The sequence below is a fragment of the Ovis canadensis genome, chromosome 13 (assembly GCF_042477335.2).
Source record: "Ovis canadensis isolate MfBH-ARS-UI-01 breed Bighorn chromosome 13, ARS-UI_OviCan_v2, whole genome shotgun sequence".
In the NCBI taxonomy this organism is placed as follows: domain Eukaryota; kingdom Metazoa; phylum Chordata; class Mammalia; order Artiodactyla; family Bovidae; genus Ovis; species Ovis canadensis.
In genome coordinates, this window is record NC_091257.1 from 22,372,914 (window position 1) to 22,399,499 (window position 26,586).

The window sequence follows — 26,586 nt, forward strand, 5'->3', positions numbered from 1 at the left end:
TTGTAATACATCATGTTAATACAGAACAAAACCAAAACAACAACAAAAAAATCATATTAATAGACCAATAAAAAGTATTTGACAAAATTCAATATGCTTTCATGAGAAAAACACTCAACAAACTAGAAATAGAAGGGAATATACTTAACATGATAAAGGGCATCTACAAAAGTAAGTCTAGAGCTAACATCATAATTAATGGTGAAAGACTCTTTCCCCTAGCATCAGGAACAACACAGCAATGCTTGTCTCACGACTTCTATTCAAAATTATAGCGTATATTCTGGACAGGATAATTAGGCAAGAAAAAGAAACAAAAAGCATCCAGATTAGAAAGGAAGAAGTAAAATTACCTCTTTTGGAAGATGACATGAACTTGTACACAAAAAAAATCATAAATCTCCATTAAAAAACTACTAGAACTAACAAAAAAGTTCAATGGGGTTGTAGGATATAAGCTCAACATGCAAAAACCAATTGTATTTCAGTACATCAGCAATGAAAAATCTGAAAATGAAATTAAGAAAACAATTCAACTTATATTCACATCAAAAAGAATAAAATACTCAGGAATAAACTTAACAAAAGAAGTGTAAGATTTGTACATGTACATAAAACATGTTTTTAAAAAATTAAAGGCCTGAATCAAAAGAAGGACCCATGTACATAGAACAGAAGACTTAGTATCTTTAAGATGACCCAGAGAGATGGTATGGGGAGGGAGATGGGAGGGGAGTTCAGGATTGGGAACACGTGTACACCTGTGGGGGATTCATGTTGATGTATGGCAAAACCAATACAGTATTATAAAGTAAAATAAAGTAAAAAAAAAAAAAAAAAGATGGTAATACTCCCCAACTTGGGCTGATTCAATACAATCCCATATCAAATCCTCACTGCTATTATTTTGTAGAATTTGATAAACCAATTTTACAATTCATATATAACTACAACGAATTAAGAACAGTCAAGACATTCAGTTCAGTTCAGTTCAGTCGCTCAGTCGTGTCCGACTCTTTGCAACCTCATGAATCGCAGCATGCCAGGCCTCCCTCCATGTCCATCACCAACTCCCAGAGTTCACTCAGACTCACGTCCATCAAGTCAGTGATGCCATCCAGCCATCTCATCCTCTGTCATCCCCTTCTCCTCCTGCCCCTAATCCCTCCCAGCATCAGAGTCTTTTCCAATGAGTCAACTCTTCGCATGACGTTAGTGTTGTGTAAAGTTCTAGGAAGTTTTTCTCACGTGCCAGAAAGGGGCTGGGTTGATGGCAGTTTTAAACTTTCAGCTTCCTTAGCGTCCTCTCATATGAGGACCCTCACTGAGACAGATACTAGGAGTTGGACTGGGGCAGGGGGGAAAGAGGGTGTCATCTCATTGTCTCTGGGGAGCCCCATGTCTCTAGCCCATTTCTCTTTTCTCAATATTGATTAAAGGTGAGCTTTCAAAGGCTGCCCAACCACAAGTTGCGCTTTAGCCCAAGCCATTGTGCCTTCTGATGTTTATGGATTCATGGAAGTAGAAGCTAAGAGGAGTGTGGACGGGCTAGTGGGTAGCAGAAAACATCAGGGAAAATGAATGTTTGCTTGGTTAGGGTCCCTGAAATGGCCCAGGCCTGGTGAGTACCAATTAAACTTTGCAAGGCCTAGAAGTCCTAGGCTATCTATCCAGTGTTCCATGCTGTATCACACAAGCCCCTTTGCCAGGGTGGGCCCAGATGCTTTTGAGCTGGACCACATGTGGACAGTCTGGTCCTTGCTGACTGGCAGGACAACTCCTAGGAAATGTCTTAGTGCACAGTCAGAAGTCACCAGATGATGTTGAGTTTCTGTCCCTGAAAAACTAAGAATGGGGTTTAAGGAAAAACTGGGGCTTCTTTTTAAAATTAAAACAAAACAGACAACAACAACAAAAGAATAGTCAAAACAATCTTTCAAATAAAACAACAAAATTGGAGGGCTCACACTTTGAGGTTTTATAACTTACTACAAATTACAGTAATCAAGACAGTGTGACAGGGACATACAGCTAAGGACAGATATATAGATCAATGCACTAGAAATGTCCAGAAATAAGCCTTATGCTTATGGTCAATCCATCAAGGCTCTCACGGAAGAATAGTGGAGTAGTTTGTCATGACAAAGGTCTGTATAGTCAAAGCTAGGGTTTTTCCAGTAATCATGTACAGATTTGAGACTGGACCATAAAGAATTCTGAGCAGCAAAGAACTGATGCTTTCAAACCATGGTGCTAGAGAAGATTCTTGAGAGTCCTCTGGACAGAAGGGAGATGAAACCTGGAAATCAACCCTGAATACTCACTGGAAGGACTGATGCTGAAGCTGAAGCTCCAATACTTTGGCCACCTGATGCAAAGAGGGTGACTCATTGGAAAAGATCCTGATACTGGGAAAGATTGAAGGCAATAGGAGAAGGGGATGACAGACGATCAGATGGACATGATTGATTCAACTGACATGAATTTGAGCAAACTCTGGGAGATAGTGAAGGACAGGGGAACTTGGTGTGCTACAGTCTATGGGGTAACAAAGAGTTGAACATGACTTAGTGACTAAACAAGTCTTTTCCAAAAACGGTGATGGATCAACTGGACATCCAATGCAAGAGAATATCTGAGTCAGAAATCTCAGTCAATCCAGAAAATTAACTCTGTTCTAAGCTAACATAAATACTATCCAGGAAACCAGGGCAATTCTTTATCCATTTGGTGGTCTTTATGTTAGACCACCAAATGTACAAAATCATCTACAAATGTCCCCAGTTTCTTGAATTTCTGCCAGACCCAAGGAAAACTGACCACAACACGAAGATCTCCATCGTATGTGTTAATACCTGTAACTTGAGCAAAGGGGTCAGGGATTTGAGACCAGGCCTTTTGTCCTAATGCAAATAGAAAACCTAATTGTCCATAGGATTTTACAAATATGATCACAGGGAAAAAAGCCACAAAGGGATTGTACAATTAAATAGAAAATGAGTGATACAGACAATAAGTATTTTGAGAACTCAAAGGGAAGTGGGCCAGTATGAGATGAAGAAGTTAATAGCAGTCTTCCTGAAGAATGTATAGCACAAAAGCAAAGACTGGTCAGAAAATTCCACTTGGTGGTTATGCTGTAAGCAACAGGTAGGCAGCCATAAAGTGTCAGAGTCACAGAAGACACATTTAGGAAATATGGTTGGCTGGAGCCAAATAGATTGCTCCATGTCACTCATCAAAATCTGGATTTGACTGGAAAATGATGAGAAGCTCTTCAAGCTTTCTATAGAAACAAAAGTCAAGTATATTGATCAAGGAAACATAAACTGATATTCACATATTATTTGAAAAGGAAGAGGAGGAAACTGAAATGAGAGAGACCAAATGGAAGGCCTTTTCACAACGTAGGTCTCAGATGATTCCAACAGGGAAAAGGAAGAAGAAAGAGAAGGAAAGGACCATAACTTCCAAACTTGGGAGACAAATAAAACCATTATTAAGAGAAAGCACTTTCTAAGATGAAGGGAAGAAAGTGGATAATTAGGTGTAACAAGTTTGAATAAGGCCTTCCAAGCAAATATTCTACCTAAATCATTTCACAACTTGATCTTGGGAAAGAGAGCCAACTTAGGACAGACTATGGTTTAGAACAGATAAAGACTGAATTTTTACCCTAGATTATTTCCTTTTCTTTCTTCTTTTTTTTTTTTTTTTTTTTTGAGCAGAGAAAGGGTTTACTGCAGGGTCAAGCAAGGAAAACAGGTGGCTTGTGCTCAAAAACCTGAACCCATATATTAAAAAATATAAAAACCTAAGTCAGAAACCTCTATGACATTGAAGACAGAAACTGTACAAGTAACACAAATTACCACTCTGTGTGTGTGTTAGTTGCTCAGTCATGTCCAACTCTTTGTGACCCCATGGTTGCATTCCTTCTCCAGAATTACCACCATATTTCAAGGTTTTTTTTTTACTCTACATAACTTCCCTTGCCAATCACATATATCTTTCAAAATATGTGAGAAAGGAATTGAAATGTGAGAAAACTTTAAATTTAAATTTATGGATGCTTCAGTAATTCCCAAAATACACATACAACAATATAACAGTATACATACAATCTCAACAATCTTTAAAATGAATAAGCGCTATAAAATTAGGGTTTTCCAGGTGACTCAGTGGTAAAGAATCCGCCTACCAATGCAGGAAGGTTGGGAAGATCCCCAGGAGCAGGAAACGGCAACCCACTCCAGTATTCTTGCCCAGAGAATTCCATGGACAGAGGAGCCTGGGGAGTCACAAAGAGTAGGACATAACAGAGCACAGATGCAAATGAATGCTACAAAATTAATTTGAATATAATATCGAATACAGTATAAAAATATAAATACAAATACAATGCAGGAGACACAGGAGGAGAGGATTCAACCTCGGGGCTGGGAAGATCCCCTGGAGGAGGAAATGGGAACCCACTGCAGAATTCTTGCCTGGAAAATTTCATGCACAGAGGAGCCTGGTGGGCTACAGTCCATGGGATTATAAAGAGTTGGACACGACTGAGAGACTGAGCAAGGATACAAAGTTAGAAATCACTAAGTGAACAAAACCAAATTATTCTAAAAATGACTCTTGCCTGATGGCTTAAATTTGATATCTTAAAAATATGTAAGAAAAAAGGGTATAAGCAATTTTTTTTCAAAAATATTTCTCCTACTTCAAAATACATTTATAATGTCAAAAGTGTGTCTACTAAACCTCTACCTCTGACCCTGAAGCCATAATAGGGATCATATGTGTCCTCCTAACTAGAAAATCAGACAACACATATGAAATAGACAGACTCCATTCAATAGCTGGCACAGGACTGTAATCCTGAGAAAAAGACACAAATCAGGTGCCTCCAATTAATCCCTAGAGATACTCTTTAGGCCACAGCAGAAAGAGGAACCCAAAAAAGAATCAAAATTCTTTCAAAGTTGTGCAGACAAAGTTAGAGGTTCATGGAGGCCAGGAAAGCTTGACTATGCAGTACCAGACGCAAAAAGGAGACACAGAGAGAATGCCAGAGGCCCATAGGGCCCTGACCCTACAGGCGCACCAGCCTACAGTGCCTGAGAGGGCTTCCAAGGGCACCGAAAGAACCTCAGAAAGGAGGAAGCCACATAGTTCCCGGCACTCACAGAGGGGAGAGTAAGTCAGCTCCCACCAGCCAGAGTGAGGACATCAGGAATGTCTCAGACGGCAACGTCAAGAGTTGGGCCAAATCAGCCCTAGAAAGAAGGCAACTCTAGCCTTGTACTAGCGAGGTTTTAGCGATGCCACAGAAGGATCAAAACAATCTAAACTAACAGTGTCCCAGAACAAAGTCCTACAATATTTGAAGAAATACTATAATATCCAACCTCCAAAGATGCAAAACTCAAGTGTTTAAAAAAAAAACAAAGATGACCAGCATGCAAATAAGCATAAAGCTATGGCTCATAACCAGAAGAAATTACCAAACAATAAAAACAGGTCTAGAGATGACAGTTGACAGAATTAGCAAACGACTCTGATGTTAACTAACAATGTTAAACTGTATGTTCAAGCAGATACAGGAAAACATGAAGAAGGAAAAAAAAAGGAAGCCATAAAAAAAAAACCTTCTAGAGATGAAAAATATAATAATCAAAGGTAAAAACTTTGATGCGAAGAAAGAGTTTCACATTAGGTAAAAAGGAAATCTGAATAAAGTATGGACTTTAGTTAAACATAATGTGTCAATACAGGTTCATTAATTGTTAGAAATATATCATACTAATGTAGACACTAGTCAGGTATTGGGTATACTGAAATTCTCTGAACTATTTTCTCAGTTTTTCTGTAAATCTAAAACTGTTCTAAAACTAAAGATTTATTTTAAAAATAGCAAGCCACAGTCTGGGAGAAAAACTTAATAAAACATAAAGGTAAAGGACTTGTATCCAGTACATAAAAAAATCATACAACACAGTAAGACAATCCGCAGTTTTTAATGGGCAAACAGTTTCACGTACAGATTGCAAATAATACATAAAAAGATGCATAATAGCATTAGTCATTAGGGAATGCAAACTAAAACCACAAAATACCACTAAAATGGTTAAATTTAAAAGGCCAACAATAGTGAGCTTTGGCAAGAATGTAGAGCAACTGTAACCCCTATACAATGCTAGTGAGAATAAAAATAGCACAGAGTTTGGCAGTTTCTTTAAAGTTGAGCATACATTTACCATAGATCCAGCAATTCTACTCCTAACTATTTATCCAAGAAAAATGAAAGCATATGTCCACATAAAGACTTAAATGAAAATGTTCATATCAGCTTTAATCAGAACAGCCAAACACAGGACAACACAAATGCTCATCAGCTGGTAAAGGGATGAACAAATTGTGATATACCAATACAATGAAATTCTGTTCAGCAATAAAAGGAACAAATTCCTTTTATTATTATTATTATTATTAGTTATTACTATTATTCCTTTATACAGCCAACAATATGGAGGAATCTCAAAAGCATTAAACTAAATGAAAGAAGCCACTCACAAAAGGCTACCTAATATATGATTCTATTTATACCAAATCCTAGAAAAGGCCAAACTGGGATTAAAAGGAGAGACAGTAATTGCCAGGGGTAATTGCCACTGACAGGAGGGGAATCCACTGTAGATAAACATTATGAGAAAACTTCACGGGCAATGAAGACGTTTTATGTCAAGACTGTATTGGTAGTTACACTGGTAGCTACTTTTGTCAAAACTCATCAAACTGTACACTTAAAAAATTGGTGAGTTTTGTTGTATGCAAATTACAATGAAACTGACCAAAAACGTGTACCTATCATTCAGTATAAACTGATCACCCCATATACTAACCTTCCCCTTATAATGTACATGGTCATTTGCTGTTGATTTTCTGAGCTGAATCACTTTATACAACTAGAAATCATTATATCCAATCAGTAGCTAGAGATCTTTTTAAAATCCTGTTATTCCCCTATTCAGAAACCTACAATGTCCTGTCACATTTGAGAATAAAATCTGAAGTCTCACATTCCAAGATTCACAGGGACCTGCATGACCCAGGCTCTCCCCCTCTCCTCTCACTGTGCACCACACAACCACAGGACCTCCTTGCACCTCCCGGGGCACAGGAGGAACACTCGCACCTGCAGGCTTTTGCATTTTGAAACGCTGAGCTTAGTGAGGAAAAGACCCTGATGCTGGGAGGGACTGGGGGCAGGAGAAGGGGACGACAGAGGATGAGATGGCTGGATGGCATCACTGACTCGATGGACGTGAGTCTGAGTGAACTCAGGGAATTGATGATGGACAGGGAGGCCTGGCGTGCTGCGATTCATGGGGTTGCAAAGAGTCGGACACGACTGAGTGACTGAACTGAACTGAACTGATAGCAAGGGAAGAATCAACAAATAAAGACTGCATATGTGTGTGTATAGAAGCGTGTGCAGGTACCATTTGTATGCATGTATAAATAGCTGATATCCCATGTGATAAGGACTAGAAAGAAGAATAAAATGGGGTGCGGTACTTTCCCTTCAAACTCAAGAATCTGTTCCCCAACTTCTCTACATGCTTTCTCCCCTGTTCCATTTATGAGACATCTTCTGAGCAGGTGAAGTCGCTCAGTCACGTCCTACTCTTTGCAACCCCATGGACTGTAGCCTATCAGGTTCCTCAGTGCATGGAATTTTCCAGGCGAGAGTACTGGACTGGGTTGCCATTTCCTTCTCCAGGGGATCTTCCCAACCCGGAGACTGAACCCAGGTCTCCAACACTGCTTTGCCGTCTGAGCCACCAGGGAAGCCATGCAAATCTGGGCAGGTAAGTCCCTGTAAATCTGGCTTAGTGTTTCCCTAACCTGACCCAACAATTTTTCCTCTGATTTTTCTTTATGGCACTTTTTACTTCTTGACGTTATACATAATTGTCTAATTCTCCCCATAGAATGGAAGCCCCGTAAATACAATAGTTTGTCTTTTTAGCTATTTTATCCCAATGTCGAAAGTAATACTTGGCACACAGTAGGTATTCAATAAATATTTGCAGAATGAATAGGAGTTAATTACAAACATAAATAGAATAACTGATCACTGTGAACTATAATCCCTTAAGGAAGCTGATACTGACTCATTTTTGCAGGTTACTCTATAGAGAAATGCCACAAAAAAATGTCATAGAGTGTTAAGAATCCAACCTTTTCACAGTTGAAACAAGAGAAGTGAAATAACTTCAGGAAATAGAATTTCACCTCCTAAAAGATAACATTTAAAAGCAAAATAGTTTTCAAACTTACTTCTAACTTTCAAAGGAGACAAAGCTATAAAAAGCAAGATCCCTCTGACTGCTTAACCCAGAAGAGAGAGGACGAGAAGGCCAAGAGGCAAGTCAGGAGCTACACCCCACCATGACATGGAAACCCTTTCTGAGTAATGAAATTTGGAAACACCAAGCCAAGGCAAAGATCTGCAAAGCATTACTCTTTCACTATAAACCACAACCTGTATTACCCATTTAATGTCCTTTGCTGAAAGCATAAAATAAGAACTGTTTGCAAGACTATGGGGTACACTCTACCTCTGGGGATCTATTATAAGACCTCTATTAACAGTTCTCACAGATGCAAACAATTTAGTTTTCAAATGCTGTACAAAAACTAGACTGGAACATCATAAAATAATTTTTATATAAAATGATTTATGTTTGTCCAATCTCCAATCTTCCTTTAAGGAGAAGTTAGACATTTACAGGAAATTACTAATATGTTAGTATTCATACCCTGTAATCCAAGGGCAAATTCAACAGCAGAATGAAACTATATGATAATACACTGTCTTATTCAAAATTAAGTTATGCTAAGACATCAATATCATTTTTATTACAACCTTCATTAGTAAACAGGTAGCATTATTAGTCTAATGCTGATGAGAATGAGAAAAAAGATGAAACAGCTTTTTAAACAAACTATTTCTTGAATCTTTTTTAAATCAAATAGTAAAAGCAGGATGTCTACTGTGTTATTACAGTGTTTTTCAAACTAACACTAGTAAAATTTGTACAATAAGCCTACCCTACCTGACACTATCCTAAAAATTACAAATTCCTTGGTATTTCATCATCAGTTCTCATTATTTACAGAATGAATGGAAGCCAATGAAAAATGTATTACAAAAAAATCATTTGGGGATATTTTTATTAAGCAGCCAATTAAGCTCAAATTTTCAAGACTGATTGTTGAAAGATTTCCAATTTGGATTCCTCTGTGGTGGTATAGGCTAAGATTCATTCATTCATCCAACAAATATTTATTGTTCCTTTATGTGCCAGGCAAATCTTGCTGTAAAGAATCAGCTCTGTTATATAGTTCAGGCTTTGCAGGCCACACAGACAACTCTACGACTACTCAACTCTGCCTCTAGAGCATGAAAAGCAGCCAGAGAAAATATACAAACGAATGAACTTGGCTGTGTTCCAGTAAAACTTCATTATAAACATTGAAATTTGAATTTCATATAATTTTCTGGTGTCAGGAAATATTATTCTTCTTCTGACTTCATTTCAACCATTAAAAAAGAAAAAAAAAACATTCTCAGTTTTCAGACCATTCAAAAACAGGCAACAGTCCAGATTTGGCTTTCAGGTCATGGTTTATTAATCCTTGCCCTAACCCACGGTGATATGGCAGTGAGCATAACAGAAAAATATCCTTGCCCAGATGGAACCGCATTCTAGCTGAGACAGACAATAAGAAACGAAATAAATTAGATGGCATATGAGCAGTAAACAAAATGAAGAAAAACAAAACAGGACAGGAGATAGGAAATACTTGGTGGAGCAATTACAGTTTATTTTTCAAGTATTCATTTTGATGTAATTTCAGACTGACAAACCAGCAACAGCAGTACAGTATCAAGAATATATGAAAAACTCCTATAATTTTCAATAACATTAACCAAAAAACAACCAAATTATAAAATGTGCAAAGGATTTAAACAGACTTCAATAGACATTTATATGAAGATATACAAATGGTCGGCAAGTACATAAAAAGATGTTCAACATCATTATTCACAGAGAAAAAAAATGATAATCACTATGAGGTACCACTTTGTACCCATGAGGATTGTTATACTCACAAAAACAAAAACTACAGTACATTTGCTGTGGGCAGTGTAAAATGGTTCCGCTGTCATGGAAACAGTTTGGTGACTTCACAAAAAGCTAAATACAGAATTACCATACGACTCGATAACTTGAAAAACACATACTTGTATGGGAATGTTCACAGTAACACTGTTCGCTATTCACAGCCAACACCTTTTACAGCAGAAGAGTGGAAACCAATCAAATGTCCATATATGGATGAATGAATAAACAAATCGTGGTATACGCATGAAAAGTGTTGCGTAATACTGCACGAAGATGAATGGCATGCTGATATGATGCATGCCATGATGTGGAAGAACCTTGAAAACATTATGCCAAGTGAAAGAAGATCCAAAGAGTCCCACATTGTACGACTCCATTTACATGAAATATCCAGAACAGGGAAATCCAGAGAGTTAATGGAGATTGGTGGTTGCCACAGGATGGGGAGGAGAGAATACAGAGCAACTGTTTAATGGGTACAAAATTCCCTTTGGGGAGACAAAAATATTTCGAAACAAGACAGACATGGTGGTAGCACAATATTATGAATGTTTTAATGCCACTGAATTATTTACTTTGAAATGACTAATTTTGTGTTCTATGAATTTCACCTCAATTAAACAAAAAAGCAGACACAACAGGGTACTTACTGCATGATTCCATTTCAGAAAAGGTTTTACCCTACAGTTCTCCATGAGAGAGCAGACAGATAGAAAACCACAATCACAAAAATCTAACCAATCTAATCACATGGACCACAGCCTTCCTTAACTCAATGAAACTGTGAGCAGTGCCATGTAGGGCCACCCAAGACGGGTGGGTCATGGTGGAGAGGTCTGACAAAATGTGGTCCACTGGAGAAGGGAATGGCAAACCACTTCAGTATTCTTCCCTTGAGAACCCCATGAACAGCATGAAAAGGCAAAATAATAGGATAATGAAAGAGGAACTCTCCAGGTCAGTAGGTGCCCAATATGCTACTGGAGATCAGTGAAGAAATAACTCCAGAAAGAATGAAGAGATGGAGCCAAAGCAAAAACACACTCCATTGTGGATGTGACTGGTGATGGAAGCAAGGTCCAATGATATAAAGAGCAATATTGCAGAGGAACCTGGGATGTTAGGTCCATGAATCAAGGCAAAGTGGAAGTGGTCAAGCAGGAGATGGCAAGAGTGAATATTGACATTTTAGGAATCAGTGAACTAAAATGAACTGGAATGGGTGAATTTAACGCAGCTGACCATTTTATTTACTACTGTGGGCAAGAATCCCTTAGAAGAAATGGAGTAGCCATCATAGTCAACAAAAGGTCCAAAATGCAGCACTTGTATGCAGTCTCAAAAACGACAGAATGATCTCTGTTCGTTTCCAAAGGCAAACCATTCAATATCATGGTAATCCAAATATATGCCCCAACCAGTAATGCTGAAGAAGCTGAAGTTGAATGGTTCTAAGAAGACCTACAAGACCTTTTAGAACTAACACCCAAAAAAGATGTCCTTTTCATTATAGGGGACTGGAATGCAAAAGTAGGAAGTCAAGAAACACCTGGAGTAACAGGCAAATTTGGCCTTGGAGTACGGAATGAAGCAGGGCAAAGGCTAATAGAGGTTTGCCAAGAGAATGCACTGGTCATAGCAAATACCCTCTTCCAACAACACAAGAGAAGACTCTACACATGGACATCACCAGATGGTCAACCAGATGGTCATCACCAGATGGTCAACCCATCACCAGAAATCAGATTGATTAAATTCTTTGCAGCCAAAGATGGAGAAGCTCTATACAGTCAGCAAAAACAAGACTGGGAGCTGACTGTGGCTCAGATCATGAACTCCTTATTACAAAATACAGATTTAAACTGAAGAAAGTAGGGAAAACCATCAGACCATTCCAATATGACCTAAATCAAATCCCTTAAGATCATAAAGTGGAAGTGAGAAATAGATTTAAGGGATTGGATCTGAAAGACAGAGTGCCTGATAGACTATGGATGGAGGTTCATGACACTGTACAGGAGACAGGGATCAAGACCATCCCCAAGAAAAAGATATGCAAAAAAGCAAAATGGCTGTCTGGGGAGGCCTTACAAATAGCTGTGAAAAGGCGAGAAGCGAAGCACATAGGAGAAAAGGAAAGATATACCGAACTGAATGCAGAGTTCTAAAGAATAGCAAGGAGAGATAAGAAAGCTTTCCCCAGTGATCAATGCAAAGAAATAGAGGAAAACAACAGAAAGGCAAAGACTAGAGATCTCTTCAAGAAAATCAGAGATACCAAAGGAACTCATGCAAAGATGGGCTCGATAAAGGACAGAAATGGTATGGACCTAACAGAAGCAGAAGAAGAGGTGGCAAGAATATACAGAAGAACTCTACAAAAAAGATTTTCACAACCCAGATAATCATGATTGGGTGATCACTCACCTAGAGCCAGACATCCTGGAATGTGAAGTCAAGCGGGCCTTAGGAAGTATCACTATGAACAGTTAGTAGAAGTGATGGAATTCCAGTTGCTGCCAAGTCATGTCCAACTCTGTGTGACCCCATAGAGAGCAGCCCACCAGGCTCCTCTGTCCCCGGGATTCTCCAGGCAAGAATACTGGAATGGGTTGCCATTTCCTTCTCCCAGGAATTCCAGTTGAGCTATTTCAAATTCTAAAAGATGATGTTGTGAAAGTGCTGCACTCAATATGTCAGCAAATTTGGAAAACTCAGCAGTGGCCACAGGACTGAAAAGGGTCAGTTTTCGTTCCAATCCCAAAGAAAGGCAATGCCAAAGAATGCTCAAACTACCACACAATTGCACTCATCTCACATGCTAGTAAAGTAACACTCAAAATTCCCCAAGTCAGACTTCAACAGTACCTGAATCGTGAACTTCCAGACGTTCAAGCTGATTTTAGAAAAGGCAGAGGAACCAGAGATCAAGTTGCCAACATCCACTGGATCATGGAAAAAGCAAGAGAGTTCCAGAAAAACATCTATTTCTGCTTTATTGACTATGCCAAAGCCTTTGACTGTGTGGATCACAAGAAACTGGAAAATTCTGAAAGAGATAGGAATAGCAGACCACCTGACCTGCCTCTTGAGAAACCTATATGCAAGTCAGGAAGCAACAGGTAGAACTGGATATGGAACAACAGACTGGTTCCAAATAGGAAAAGGAGTACGTCAAGGCTGTATATTGTCACCCTGCTTATTTAACTTCTATGCAGAGTACATCATGAGAAACGCGGGGCTGGAAGAAGCACAAGCTGGAATCAAGATTGCCGGGAGAAATATCCATAACCTCAGATATGCAGATGACACCTCCCTTATGGCAGAAAGTGAAGAGGAATTAAAGGCCTCTTCTTGACAGTGAAAGAGGAGAGTGAAAAAGTTGGCCTAAAGTTCAACATTCAGAAAACTAAGATCATAGCATCTGGTCCCATCACTTCATGGTAAATAGATGGGGAACCAATGGAAACGATGGCAGACTTTATTTTGGGGCTCCAAAATCACTGCAGATGGTGTTTGCAGCCATGAAATTAAGAAACGCTTACTCCTTGGAAGGAAAGTTATGACCAACCTAGATAGCATATTCAAAAGCAGAGACATGACTTTGCCAACAAAGGTCCATCTAGTCAAGGCTATGGTTTTTCCAGTAGTCATGTATGGATGCGAGAATTGGACTATAAAGAAACCTGAGCGCTGAAGAATTGATGTTTTTGAACAGTGGTGTTGCAGAAGACTCTTGAGAGTCTCTTAGACTGCAAGGAGATCCATCCAGTCCATCCTAAAGGAGATTAGTCCTGAATATTCACTGGAAGGACTGAGGCTGAAGCTGAAACTCCAATACTTTGGCCACCTCATGTGAAGAGCTGACTCATTGGAAAAGACCCTGATCCTGGGAAGGATCGGGAGCAGGAGGAGAAGGGGACGACAGAGGATGAGACGGCTGGATGGCATCACCAACTTGATGGACATCGGTTTGGGTGGACTCCGGGAGTTGGTGATGGACAGGGAGGCCTGGCGCGCTACGATTCATGGGGTCGCAAAGAGTCAGACATAACTGAGCGATTGAACTGAACTGACTGGAAGGGGCAGAAGGGGCTCTCTGAAGGGCTGCAAATGTGGTTCTTGACCTGGGTGCTGGTTCCCTCTGAAAATTCAAGGAGCTGCTCCTGTACCATAAATATGTATGCTTTTCTATACGTACACTACAGTGCAATGTCTTAAAATAAAAGATTAAGAGCAGCTTTTCTAGAAGCAGTCATCACTGTAGGCGGAGCTCCAAGGGCTCTCTCCATGTTGTTTCTTACAGCTGCATGTGAACCTACAACTATTTCAAGAGTAATTTTTTTGTTTAATTCAGAAAAATGAACATTTCCAGAGTTCTATCCCCAAAGATTCTGACTTAGGTCATGTAAGGCGAAGGGAGAAACTGCTCTTTTTTTTTAACAAGCTACCTCAAGTGAATGCGATCCAGTCAGAGCATGGCCCTCACCTTGAGAAACTCTCACCTGGATGAACTGCTTATCTTCACTTTCTCCTTGAACCCCACATTGAAGAGGTTTGTAAAGGTATCTATGAGCAACAGAACAGAGAACGTGGAGAGAAAGAAAGTAAAACTGAATCGTGAGAGGCTACAAGAGCTAACCACTCTGGGAAGCGGGATTCAACCTCTACTGGAGAGAAATGAAATGAATCAGGAAAAGATTAATAAAATGTGACTGAGTCCCTGATAAAAAGGATGTACAAAGGCTTCTGGGTAATCATCACAGATGCAACCACAAATATTATGCACAAACTAGTGATTTATCTGAGTGTGCTTTCCATCCAGAAGTAGTGGAATCAAGATTGGAAGCTAATTATCTTTTAGGTTCAGAATTGGGTGTAATATGCTTGCACTTATGGTCACTTCTGGTAAATTCTTCACTACGAACACTGAAAATAATATTTTACTTCAGGGACTAGAAATAAATGAAGGATTTAGCCAGGTCACAGAGTATTTTTACCTGCTTCAGCTCCAGCTCAAAGTCTTTGGAGTGATGTATTAATACTTTGGTTCTGGTTCAAACTGCTTCTATGGGAAATTTTTTGAAAAGTCTTTAGCTTGAAGTTCATTTTCAAAGTAATAAGTTAATACCTTAGTCCAATTCCAATTTTAAAAAATCAAATCAAAGCTCATTCCAGTCTTATTGTTGGTAGAAATCCCTGTTGTAACAATTTGCAACCTGGAGCAAAAAACTTAGGCCAATTAAACCATCAGTTCATTTCCTCAGGCCTTCCAACAAGACAAAAGTTGGCATATCTGTCCAGGCCTTATTTTCAGCTGTACCTTGAGCTGAAATATAGTCTTAGTTACACAGCTTCCTATACTGAAAAAGGGGCAGCTGTCACTCTGCTTTGGTAGACTGCAACCCTGAAAGAATACATGTCCCATGAGACCAGATCTCATTTTTCTTTCAAAAGAAATCAGAAATCCAGATTTTTATGAGTCTCCCGATTTTAAATGTTTGCAACAAATTCCAGTTTTTAAGAACTAGTCTATGGAACAATCAAGATACATCTGTAAACCATCTCTTCTGGACCCTCACTTTGTAAAGGTTAATAAGGCCTCATGCTTCTCCAGATGCAAATTCAAAGTCTTCAGTTTTGCCCACAATAGAGATTTCAGGCAAAGCAGCTCTTTGACACAAATGCCAGTCCCGACAACAAATCATGATTTCATTCCCATGCCTCACTGGATATTGAAAATACTGAATATATGTACTTCTTGCTACTTACAAATGATAAACACAGTAGTTGTTGTTCAGTCGCTCAGTCGCATGCAACTCTTTGTGACCCCATGGACTGCAGCACGCCAGGCTTCCCTGTCCTTCACCATCTCCTAGTTTGTGCTCAAACTCATGTCCATTGAATCCGTGAAATACAGAAGTAGGCTATTTAATCTGTGCTGCAGACTAATTACCCTGCATCAAAGTACTTTGCTAAGAGCTAGGTTAGAAGTCAGAAATGCCACGTATATTCTGATTGTGATAATTAGAATCTGTAATGCTTGTTTGCATCTCCAAAATGAGACATAAGCTTTCTACCCAGAATCCACAAGAATGATGAGATATCATAAAATTTTTCTCAAGACTATCTTGATCACCATCAGTATAGACAACTTCATCTACACCTTTACACAATGGTGAACTGTCATTGCCAAAATGATGAAAGAAAACATGGTATTCTCTTTGGAATTAGTAATTTGGAGCAAAGCAAACTAAAAAACTCCAAGTGAAAGTATTAGTCATTCAGTCATGTTCAACTCTATGCGACTCCATGAACTGTAGCCCACCAGGCTCCTCAGTTCATGGAATTCTCCAAGTAAGAATACTGGAGAGAGTTGCTATTCTCTTTTCCACGGGATCTTCCCAACACAGGGATCGAACCCAGGTCTCCTGCATTGCAGGCAGATTCTTTACCATCTGAGCCAGCAGGGAAGCCCCATAGAAATCAACAGACATATTTGGAAATTCATTTTCAGGTCACTGAAAATAAAACCCAGAAAAACCTATTTTGCTTAATGTGTTGAAAACAAAGAGATTACTCCGGTAGTGGTGTGCCTGTTCTGAGAATTACTCTCTAAAACAGGGTCATATAAGAATATTTTCATCTAAATACCAGCCATAAACAATTAAGACATGATTTGCTGAGATACATGCTCTTGTTTATATTTAGGTTTTTGGCCAATTAATACTAAATACATTAATAAAGACTGGAAAGTTTAAGAATTAATGAACTCTAACCATTACATTTCAGCAGAGTTAGTCGGGAAAGCATTTTTACTAGGCCCAAACGAAGTATCTTTCATTCATTAATACAGAACCACAGGGCATACTTAGACATCAGAGGCTCAATTATCTAAAAAGAGCTCCTAGGGAAACAAAAAAACTTTCCATTTTCATTCTGTAACTGTTCCTTTACAACAGAAAGTATTCTTTCCTTTTTGGCATTCTCTCTTTTCTCTCTACCTCAGGACATATTTACAGATGGACTGGCTGCTTTACAGACATGCTAAAAGTTCGTGCTGTGGTTGATCAAAGTTGGAATGCCTGAGGAAATTACTCAACCGAGACAGCCCGGAATTGTATCTAGCCAAAGAGGTACAGTGCTCCACTTTTAACATGTGTTAAAGTAATACTTTAGCCATCTTGGATGTAAGTTAAGAGAACATTTGTTTGCATCACACTCTGTGAACAGTTGAGTCAAATATACTATGCTGAATACCCAGTTTGAGTATCTGTGACAGTTCATTGTTTTAACTACTCAATTACACACACAAAAACACATACTTTATATTTCTTTAAAAAACTAACTCACAACAGCCTATGTATCAGGAACTAAGACTTTTAAATGATCTTCTTGAAGCATCTAAGCTCTTCTAGGAAAGTCAGAATAAATGCATCAAATACTTCTTTTGTTCATCTGAGCATTTGTTGACCCAGCACACAATATTCTGCCAAAATAGAACAAGGTTTTTTCTCTAATTTATTACTAAAAGTATCTTAATAAAAAAGCACTGCCCATCTGTATTCACCTTCTTTCCATTATTAATCTGCCTAATTTGCAAATAAACAGATAACATAATTAAGCAGAAAAATTACATCACAGCAGTTTATTTTCATGGGTTTTTTAATTGCAAGCCACCAAATTCTGGTACAAAGAGTTACTTGTCAAACATAACACAAATCTCTAAAAAATATTGGCTTCAACAGACCTGCACATCTGAAATAGTTTTAAACTTTGTTTTAGTTGGAGTCTTTATGATGTCCAGGAAGAGGTTAGCACACCCAGTACCTGAAATTGTCTTTTCCACTTGAGCTACAATAGAAAAGACAAACGAAGCTGTTTCTCTGGTAAAGCCAACTTCGGCATCTCCTTATACTTCCCTATAACCTAAACAACAATAGCTTTCAACCATGTTGATGATAATGTGAAAATATCGCTCAAAAAGAACCTAACAGACCACAAAATTATAATAATGTAAACCATCCTTCTGTCAAATGTGAAGTGAGGACATGGCAGACTGGAGGGGCGAGGAAGCACCACTAACTTGTAAGTAGGAACTGATAACTATGCTTTTAATTTAAAAGATGTCCAGCCCACTAGGAAATGTTAACATCTGCACACACTTCCAAAAGAGGAAAACAAAAACAAGTTCCCCACTCGGAATTTTCTGAGAAGCCTAGTAAGTGCAATAGTGTTGATACCCAGCATTATATGCATGTCATAAACTACCGGGAAATGTGATTACCATGCAGGATGCTGGACCCTGAGCGGGGATGACTGCCAGTAAGAACTCCCTGGCAGTCGGAATAGCCAAAGCACTGCTCTCAACTGGGATGCCTAGGACTCAGTTTTAAGCTCTTTGCTGTGCTACAATGAGGTGCAATCCTTCATTAGTTTAACAGTTAAAGTCTGCGATATATATAAAAATTAGATGGCAGCTATATACCGAGAATGAATGGGAGGAAGAAACAGAAGTAATGCTTTGTTCTGCTTTGTAGCAGGGTTTAGGACGTGATCTTGATTAGACTCCTAAAAATTATATAACAAATTTCTTTCTCATGCCTTTCCAGACTCTGAATAAAGACTCTTTGAGAGACAGATTAAAAACTTAAAATCAAAGGCAGTTTTTCAGACTGACCTTCATGATTATCAGCCTGTGACTTTGCTGAACACAGAAAAACCTTCTTAAGCCTAGCCCTTCACTACCAAAAGCAAAAAACAATAGATGTTAAATAATAAAATTGATGTCCCCAAATCATACAGATCCAAACACACACACATACCACACAAGCACATCACACACACATACAAAATGATTCAATAATCACAGTACTATAAATGCAAGGGCCAATGAATCTAATATCTCTATTAATTTAAAGGAAGATATTTTATACTCAACCCAAAAGTCTAAATTGCTGCTCATAACCAAAACACAAATTATCACCAATTCCATCATATTACCAAATGTAGCTTTTAGTAGTTCAAAACTGAATTCTAAAATGTAGCATATTCTTAGAGAGTAATAACTCCCAGAGGAAAACAAGGACTTATATATGAAGCTACAAGCTCCTTGACAGTGAAGTCGCTCAGTCATGTCCGACTCTTTGCGTCCCCATAGACTGTAGCCTATGGGGCTCCTCTGTCCATGGGATTTTCCAGGCAATAGTACTGGATTGGGTTGCCATTTCCTTCTCCAGGGGAGCTTCCCAACCCAGGGCTCAAACCTGAGTCTCCTGCATTGTAGACAGATGCTTTACCATCTGAGCCACCAGGGAAGTCCACAAGCTCCTTAGACACTGCTAAATCTGGTCTTGGACCGTATTTTCTACCACATTCAGTCAAGATGAATTCATGTGATAAGGTGCACACAGCTCATCAAGAAATGGCTAGAAAAAGGTGAAACTGTTTTCATGTTCCCATCAGTAAAAAGCTCTGTAACACAACAAGCACTGTACTTAAAAGTTTTGACTCAGTCGAAATACACAGTTTTGATGCTGTATAAAAATTAACCTGGAATGTAATCATTGATTCAGTTTTCTTTTTTATTCTGAAAAAATTAAAAGAAGGAAAAAAAATCACTGCTTTTCCTTAATTAAGCAGATACTTTGTGCTAAAGAGCACATTTAATGTCTAGGGTCTTAGAAAAAGAACAGATGCACCTAATGTGTAAACACAAACAGTAAGTTACAAGTTGCCCCTTACTACTAAAGGCAAGAATCAGCATCGATACTCAAAAAAAGTGTTTTAGAAAGAGCGTAACTTACTTTTACTGTCCCAGGCTAACTGGGCTGTGTCTGGTGCTTCTTTGTCTGCACTTGGCCACCCACAGCCTGTCTTCTAATTAAATCAATGCTCTAGCAGCAGAACAAGCAAACAAGTTGCCTCCCATCTGTGTACAGCTCTTCAGGACACATATGCCTTGGTCAGAAGGTGGAAATTCTTGGGAGAGGTGATTTTCTCTGCCTCTTCACAAGAAGAACATGGACACTTGGCTGGATGCAACTCCATGAAGTGTAACTGTGTGTGTACACCTCAAAAAATAAAACAAAAAAATGCAGAGAAACATAAAGACTCTATAATCAGATGGAATACACAGAAATACTGAAGCACCCCTGGAAATACTGCTAAACAGACAGCAAAGTAGAGTCTTTGACGAAATAATCAATGATAACCAAGTTGAAAAAAAATAAAGGTACAAAGAGCATCTGAAGTCAAAATCCAAGTTTCATGCAATGAAAACATTTGAAGTACTACAAAGCAGAAAAGGCAAAACTCCTTGCTTCACATACATAAAAACAGGACCTCCCCCACTCCTCACTACAGACAATAAAATACATGGCCAATGGAAGAGAAAAATGAGACTTTCGGGAGTTGTGGGTCTAAAATTGGACTCCTCAGTCACACAGTTGAGGGCATTTGTTGTATCTGTGAGCTAGATGCATGGAGCTATCTGTCCAGCGTGTTCAGCCCCATAGGGGAGTGAGGGGGGGGCAGGAAGCAAGGAACTACTGAAATCCTCAGCTCCCTTCTGCTTATGAGAAGATCATTTCTTCAAAACAAAAAATGTGCAGAAGAACAGAGATGCTCACTTATTTTAAATAACTGTTGACCTCAAAAATAAACACTAATGACAGTAAAGCAGCTATGTTTTTGCAACAAAGACTAAATACCGAAGTGGGATAGGGAACAGGTGTGGTTAGGCTTCTAACCATAAAGAAACCCTAAAAGTGAATTTGCTACAGGCTTGGTGAGAGAAAGGGGGTTATATCAGACCTTCCCAGTATTCCCTCCCATCCAAGATACGCCCGTGCACCAGCAGCAAGCCACACCGTCTTCATGACCACGAAGCAGCCCAAAGACTCACAGGCCTTTGGGGCTCTCTCTCCCTTTGAAGCACACACACAATTCCAGCTAGAAGAATAAGGCCAAAGGAAGGACGTATGGCCTAATCCTATAGCTGCACAGAGCCCTGGGCTGTGGTCCACCAACCACAGGGAGGACATTCTGGAGATCCTTGCTTTTTAGGCATGCATGCAGAGCTGGCTCTACGGCTCAGGATGTAGAGGTCAGATAAATGCATAAAGCATTATATATACTCATATAAACGTACAATAATGCAAACATCTTTTTTTCCTTCGCACCCCAAACTACCAGCCGTCTGGATAAGAAGTTACTTCTATAAAGGATTTACCAAGATTTACAAGCAAGTACTACATTGGATTATATAGAGATCCAAAGACAAAGGTCCATTTTTAGCACACAGCTGTGCGCAATATAATCTGCTCTTTAAATGCTAAAGGATCTGGACAATCAACAAGCTTCGACCATGAAGTATCATCTCCTCTGACCATACGAAGACACAAAGAATGAATCAACTCAACAAAAGATGGCAAGGTCCAATAATCTAAGTTCAGCAAAACATTTTTAACATGGAGGCCTGTACAATTTACCTTTCACCATATGAAATTCAAAGGCTATACTTATCACTATTGTTAATACTTAGTATTCTGCTTACCAAAATAATCAGTTTTCAAAACAAATTAATCAAAATCTCTCAAAGGATACACCCAGCCAGCCAGATTCATTAGTTTCCTCACAAGACGACAAGCAACCTCTCATCAGTTTGTCAAGTCATATTTCACCTATTATTCCTTATCAGAACTTTTTAAACCTCATCTTAATACTTTCAAAAGAAATTTTTTGATGTGCAAAGAGCACTTCAGTAAGCATTTTATGAGCTCATTTTCTATCAGAATCTATGAAACACTCTTTACTTAAGCAGAGGCATCATGACTCACCCAGATCTAAATCCAATTTTCTCACAGAAAAAAATCGTATCAGAAGCTGTACATGTGAAATGTACAAATCATGTACAAACTATGGTCTAAAATTTAAAATCCACTGTCACTATCCAAACCAAAACTATTTCAAAAGCAGGCATGAAAGCAACTGTCTTCCAAATGCACAGCCCAGACATGACAATCAAGTTGCTGCACAAATTTATCTTCTCTGCTGGGAGGGAAATCAGAAGTGTACTACCCAAGGGGTAGGAGTCACTTTCCCATCAGTTACAAAAAGAATCTCTAAAAAACAATGAATAATGAAACAATGGGACCAAATCACTTTAACAATAAATTATTAAAATATGATCTATAAAACTGACCTTTCCATTTTCTTCACCACATTGTGAAAACAAGCAAATGCACACTGTCATCCACATGTCATCTTCACCCTCACACTACAGAACACCTCTCATACGAGTGGCCACCTTCCCTCCCAAAACCCAGAAGGGAGAAGCTAGTCAGTTTCATAGGCAGGAACTTACACACTCACCATCCCAGCCCTCTGGTGCTTTGCAGTTGTCTGCCTTGGTGGGTGAGAAAAATGAAACCACACAAGGGAATAAGATTCTAAGAAAAGCTCAAAAATGATTTGTTGAGGTGGCCTGTATAAATTATAGAGGTCACCAAAACCCAACGTTTTTTATTATAAATTTTATTTCACATTCTCCCTTTCCCCTCTGTGGCATCAGGTTGAGGTCAATGTACTTTTCACTATTTAGGTAAGTGCAAATTTTCATATTTTTCAAAATACAAGGAAAGACATCCCTTCTGGCCAATAAGGACCATTAAACCCATTAAACCATTTCAATCCACAGTTAGCAAAGCCCTCAAGGAACTCAAACCCAGTGTAGCTACCTGCCTAAGTAATAATGTAAAAAGCAAGTTTAAAAAGTATGGTTTTCTTGAATTCAAAAAGTATATCCCAAAGTCAAAAGACAAAAGTATGATGGTTGCCCATATTTATTTGATAATTAAGACAACACTCAGCTCTGCTAAATAGATTGACCAAAAAAGTAAGGATAAGTGGTTACTCTCAAATTAAACATAATAGTATAAGTGAGATTCTGGAACTTTTCAGTTGACTGAAAGGACTTAATATTGTTACTCTCATTTTTTCTAAGTACAGAAAATATAAGAATCCAATTTTTCTATATCCTTCCATTGATTCAAACTATTAGAATATGTCTTCAGTTAAACTCTTTATTTGAAGACCACCCGGTTCAAAGATGACAAATCACAATTATGCAAGCTGACAGCAATGGTAGGAGGCCGTATATGCATGACTTCCAGCATAATCCTTAAGATTCGGGAAAATTCTTCCGGTTAGTGGAGCCTTAACCTTTAAACTACTAACATATATTTCAATCAAAGATTCCACATAAAAAAGAATTTTTAAAGATAAGTCACTGAAATTCTTCCCCAAACTTAATAATTAAAGGGAGGAAAATACACTAAACTCATTCAGGCCACGGTCCAATCAAAATAATAGAACACATTTATTTTTTAAAAAACCTTCATATCCACACTCTTAAAAACCACAGGTCATCATTCAAAACTATAAAGTTCGTTCACATGTAACTCATTCCAAAATGTATTTTAAATCATTTTTAAGTATACATAAGTAAACTCTTTTAAAGTAGGATTGAGTCATCATGGGGAAAAAAATGTAACGAAATAGTCAGCATAAGTAGGACTTGAGAAAATTAAAGTTATTCTAAGATGAAAAGAAAAAGGAAAACTTAATTTTACTCAATTTTGTATTCATAGTTGCCCTTAAGGTATACACCCAGCTATGCATTAATCTCTCCCCAGACCCACACTGGCTCCATGTACCTGTAACCTCAGGACATTGTCTTCTACACAAAAAAGTCATTTGCAATTAATAATTGAATTAAGTTAGATGAAGCTTTCTTTGTGTATGTGTTTTGAGTAAAGGTAAGATTTGGTGGTAACCACATCAACCTTCTTCCTGGCATCACTTTTCCCCTTTTATCCACAACATACAATTAACTTTCCACAAATATTCACTTCACATATATCCTCACAATAGTCATCATTGATAACAGTTATGAATAGCTTACCACATGCCTCATACTGTTCTATGTGATTATCATACATTAAGTCAGTTAACCTTCAGAACTCTGTAAAGTAGAAATTGTCATCCTCATATCATAAATGTGTAAACTGAGCCAAGGAGAGGCTAGGAGGTACCCAGCGCTTTGTGGCTACCAGGTGGTACAGAGCTAGTGTAGGATCAATCAGTCTCAACAGAAAGGGACCACATGCCCCCAGTCAGATGCCTCAGGCACCAAACTACATGCCCACCATCTATATTCCCCTTCCTTGACCACAAACCCTAGGACCAAGCTCAAAGTGTTAGCAAGAGAGTGTACAATCCACAGAGCATGATCCAAAGCTCAATTCTGCAATGAATCAGGGAAACAAGGCTAGCACTTTTGGTAAACTCTGGACAATCTTCACAGGTAAAAAGCAAGGCCTGGCATGTCAGAGTAGGTGCCCTGCTAGTAGGAACCTAATCTAGTCAACTGGAGACAGTCTTCTCTATCACCTCCTCCCTCAAACTCTTTGTTTTATCTCTAAGTCTTATTTGATTCCCCTAGCAATCTTTTCAAGCAAAAAACTATTCACTCACTGCCCTCTAAACTGACTTACACTAATCTACCTTCTAAAAATTTGAGAAAAATAAGTCAGGCTTCTGAAGTCCTTAATATCTCCTGGACAAACTTATCCTCAGGGTCTACATTAAGAGAATTGAGAGACCCTCATACTGAAGTAGCAAGGATTACAGCAAACTTGAGAACCTCTTCACTGAATTCCCCAATGCCCACAGTTAACTGAAGACCAACCTAACAATCACACTGGACAAGACACACCTAACAGAGCACAGCTTCAGTATATATATATATATATATATATATATATATATATATATATCCCACTGATACATTTGTGAGGAAACTTCTCCTTAAACTTGGGATACTTCTAGACAGTTGGAATTTTTTGTTTTCTAAACAACAGAATATATATTACTTTGAGAAGGTGTGAACTTCAGGAATTTTTCTTCTGAAAATATTAAGGAAATTCAAGCATCAAGCCACCAGTAACTTGTATTCATGAATCTCGCAAAACCAGGGGAAAAATTGAAATTTAACCAACTTCTTTATATTAGTCAGAGAAGTCTCCAGTAAGACAACCTAACAAGATCACCGACTGCTTCTTTATTCTTCATTGTTAATACTGTTGGGAAACACTAGTCATGTCATTGATGGCTGACTAAACAACAGTTTCATGTCATTTAAGAATAACAAACACAAACTCACAACTACTTTAAATGAAACAAATAGAGAAAAGAAATACCTCAAGCTCCACCAGGGCTGCAGTCACTGCATCTGTTGCAAGAGCACCAGCCTGTAGCTTTTCAATTGCCTATGAAACCAAGGGGCAAGGTTATTCACTGTAAAACCACAGCTTCTCAAACACACCCAGAAGCTTTTCAAAGGCTTAAAGAAGTGTAAGAGACATTTAGAGTTAACAAAAATTGATCACTACAGTTGCATTTCATACTTTAAGAAATAAACTACTTAGAGTAAGCAATTATTCAGGATAACTTATGATATACCTAAACACAAAGTGCAAGGAATTTAGTAAGTGAAAGGGCTTCATTCATCACAGGGCAACTCACATAGCCTAAGAAATTATATGAATTACACTTTGAAATCTGAATTCATATTTTATATAGACTAAGCTAATAATTTCTTATTCCACCGTTACTACTCTCCCTGTGTGTGTTAAGTGGTCAGTTGTGGCCAACCGTTTGCAACCCCATCGACCGAGGCCCACCAGGCTTCCCCTGTCCATGGAATTCTGCAGGCAAGATTACTGGAGTGGGTAGCCATTCCCTTCTCCACAGGAACTTCTTGACCCAGGGATCGAACCCAGGACTCCCTCACTGCAGACAGATTCTTTACTGTCTGAGCCACCAGGGAAGTCCCTGCTCCTCTCTCTACGCCAGCTATAAAAAACAGTGACTCAGTCACAGAAGCATTTCAGAATTTTTAGATGGAAGCATACTTTTGACAACAGCATTTGTGATTCTATAAGGTACTTTACATTGAGATTAAACATATAATATTATTTTGTAATATAATCTATAGAGAGTAAAGGTCACAAAATCACCTTGCTTCTTAAGTATAAATAAGACAGGCAAGAAAGAGAAGAAAAACTGATTTTTAAATGAATTATTGAAACTCCAACTTAGTCAACAAAAAGATCAAAAACTAAGAACTATTCCTCAGGAACCTTTTGAGAAGTTCATTTATTGTATACATTGAGGAGTCTGGTTACACACTCTAAATGTATTATATACAGAACTATATTCCTATAAAGGTAATCCATTTCTTTTCAGATAACAAAAAGATTTCACACTTTGAAAAATAAGATTAAAAATATAAAATAGCTTAAAGAATATTTCTTTATTATAATTTTTA

General features: G+C 38.4%; 1 protein-coding gene across 4 annotated transcripts in view; it reads right to left on the minus strand.

The window, feature by feature from the left end:
- Positions 1–26,586, minus strand: part of TASP1 (taspase 1) — a 266,211-nt gene that overhangs the window by 220,895 nt on the left and 18,730 nt on the right. For 3 of the 4 annotated variants that reach the window (XR_011248057.1, XR_011248058.1, XM_069547121.1), the window contains exon 4: positions 25,457–25,525. Coding sequence is in view for 1 of the 4 variants with exons in the window: in XM_069547121.1 (XP_069403222.1) it covers positions 25,457–25,525 (69 nt within the window). In the remaining 3 variants the exon portion in view is untranslated. Of the gene's footprint in view, positions 1–19,999; positions 20,267–25,456; positions 25,526–26,586 lie in introns of all 4 variants that reach the window. The other variant, XM_069547122.1, reaches the window with a different exon arrangement.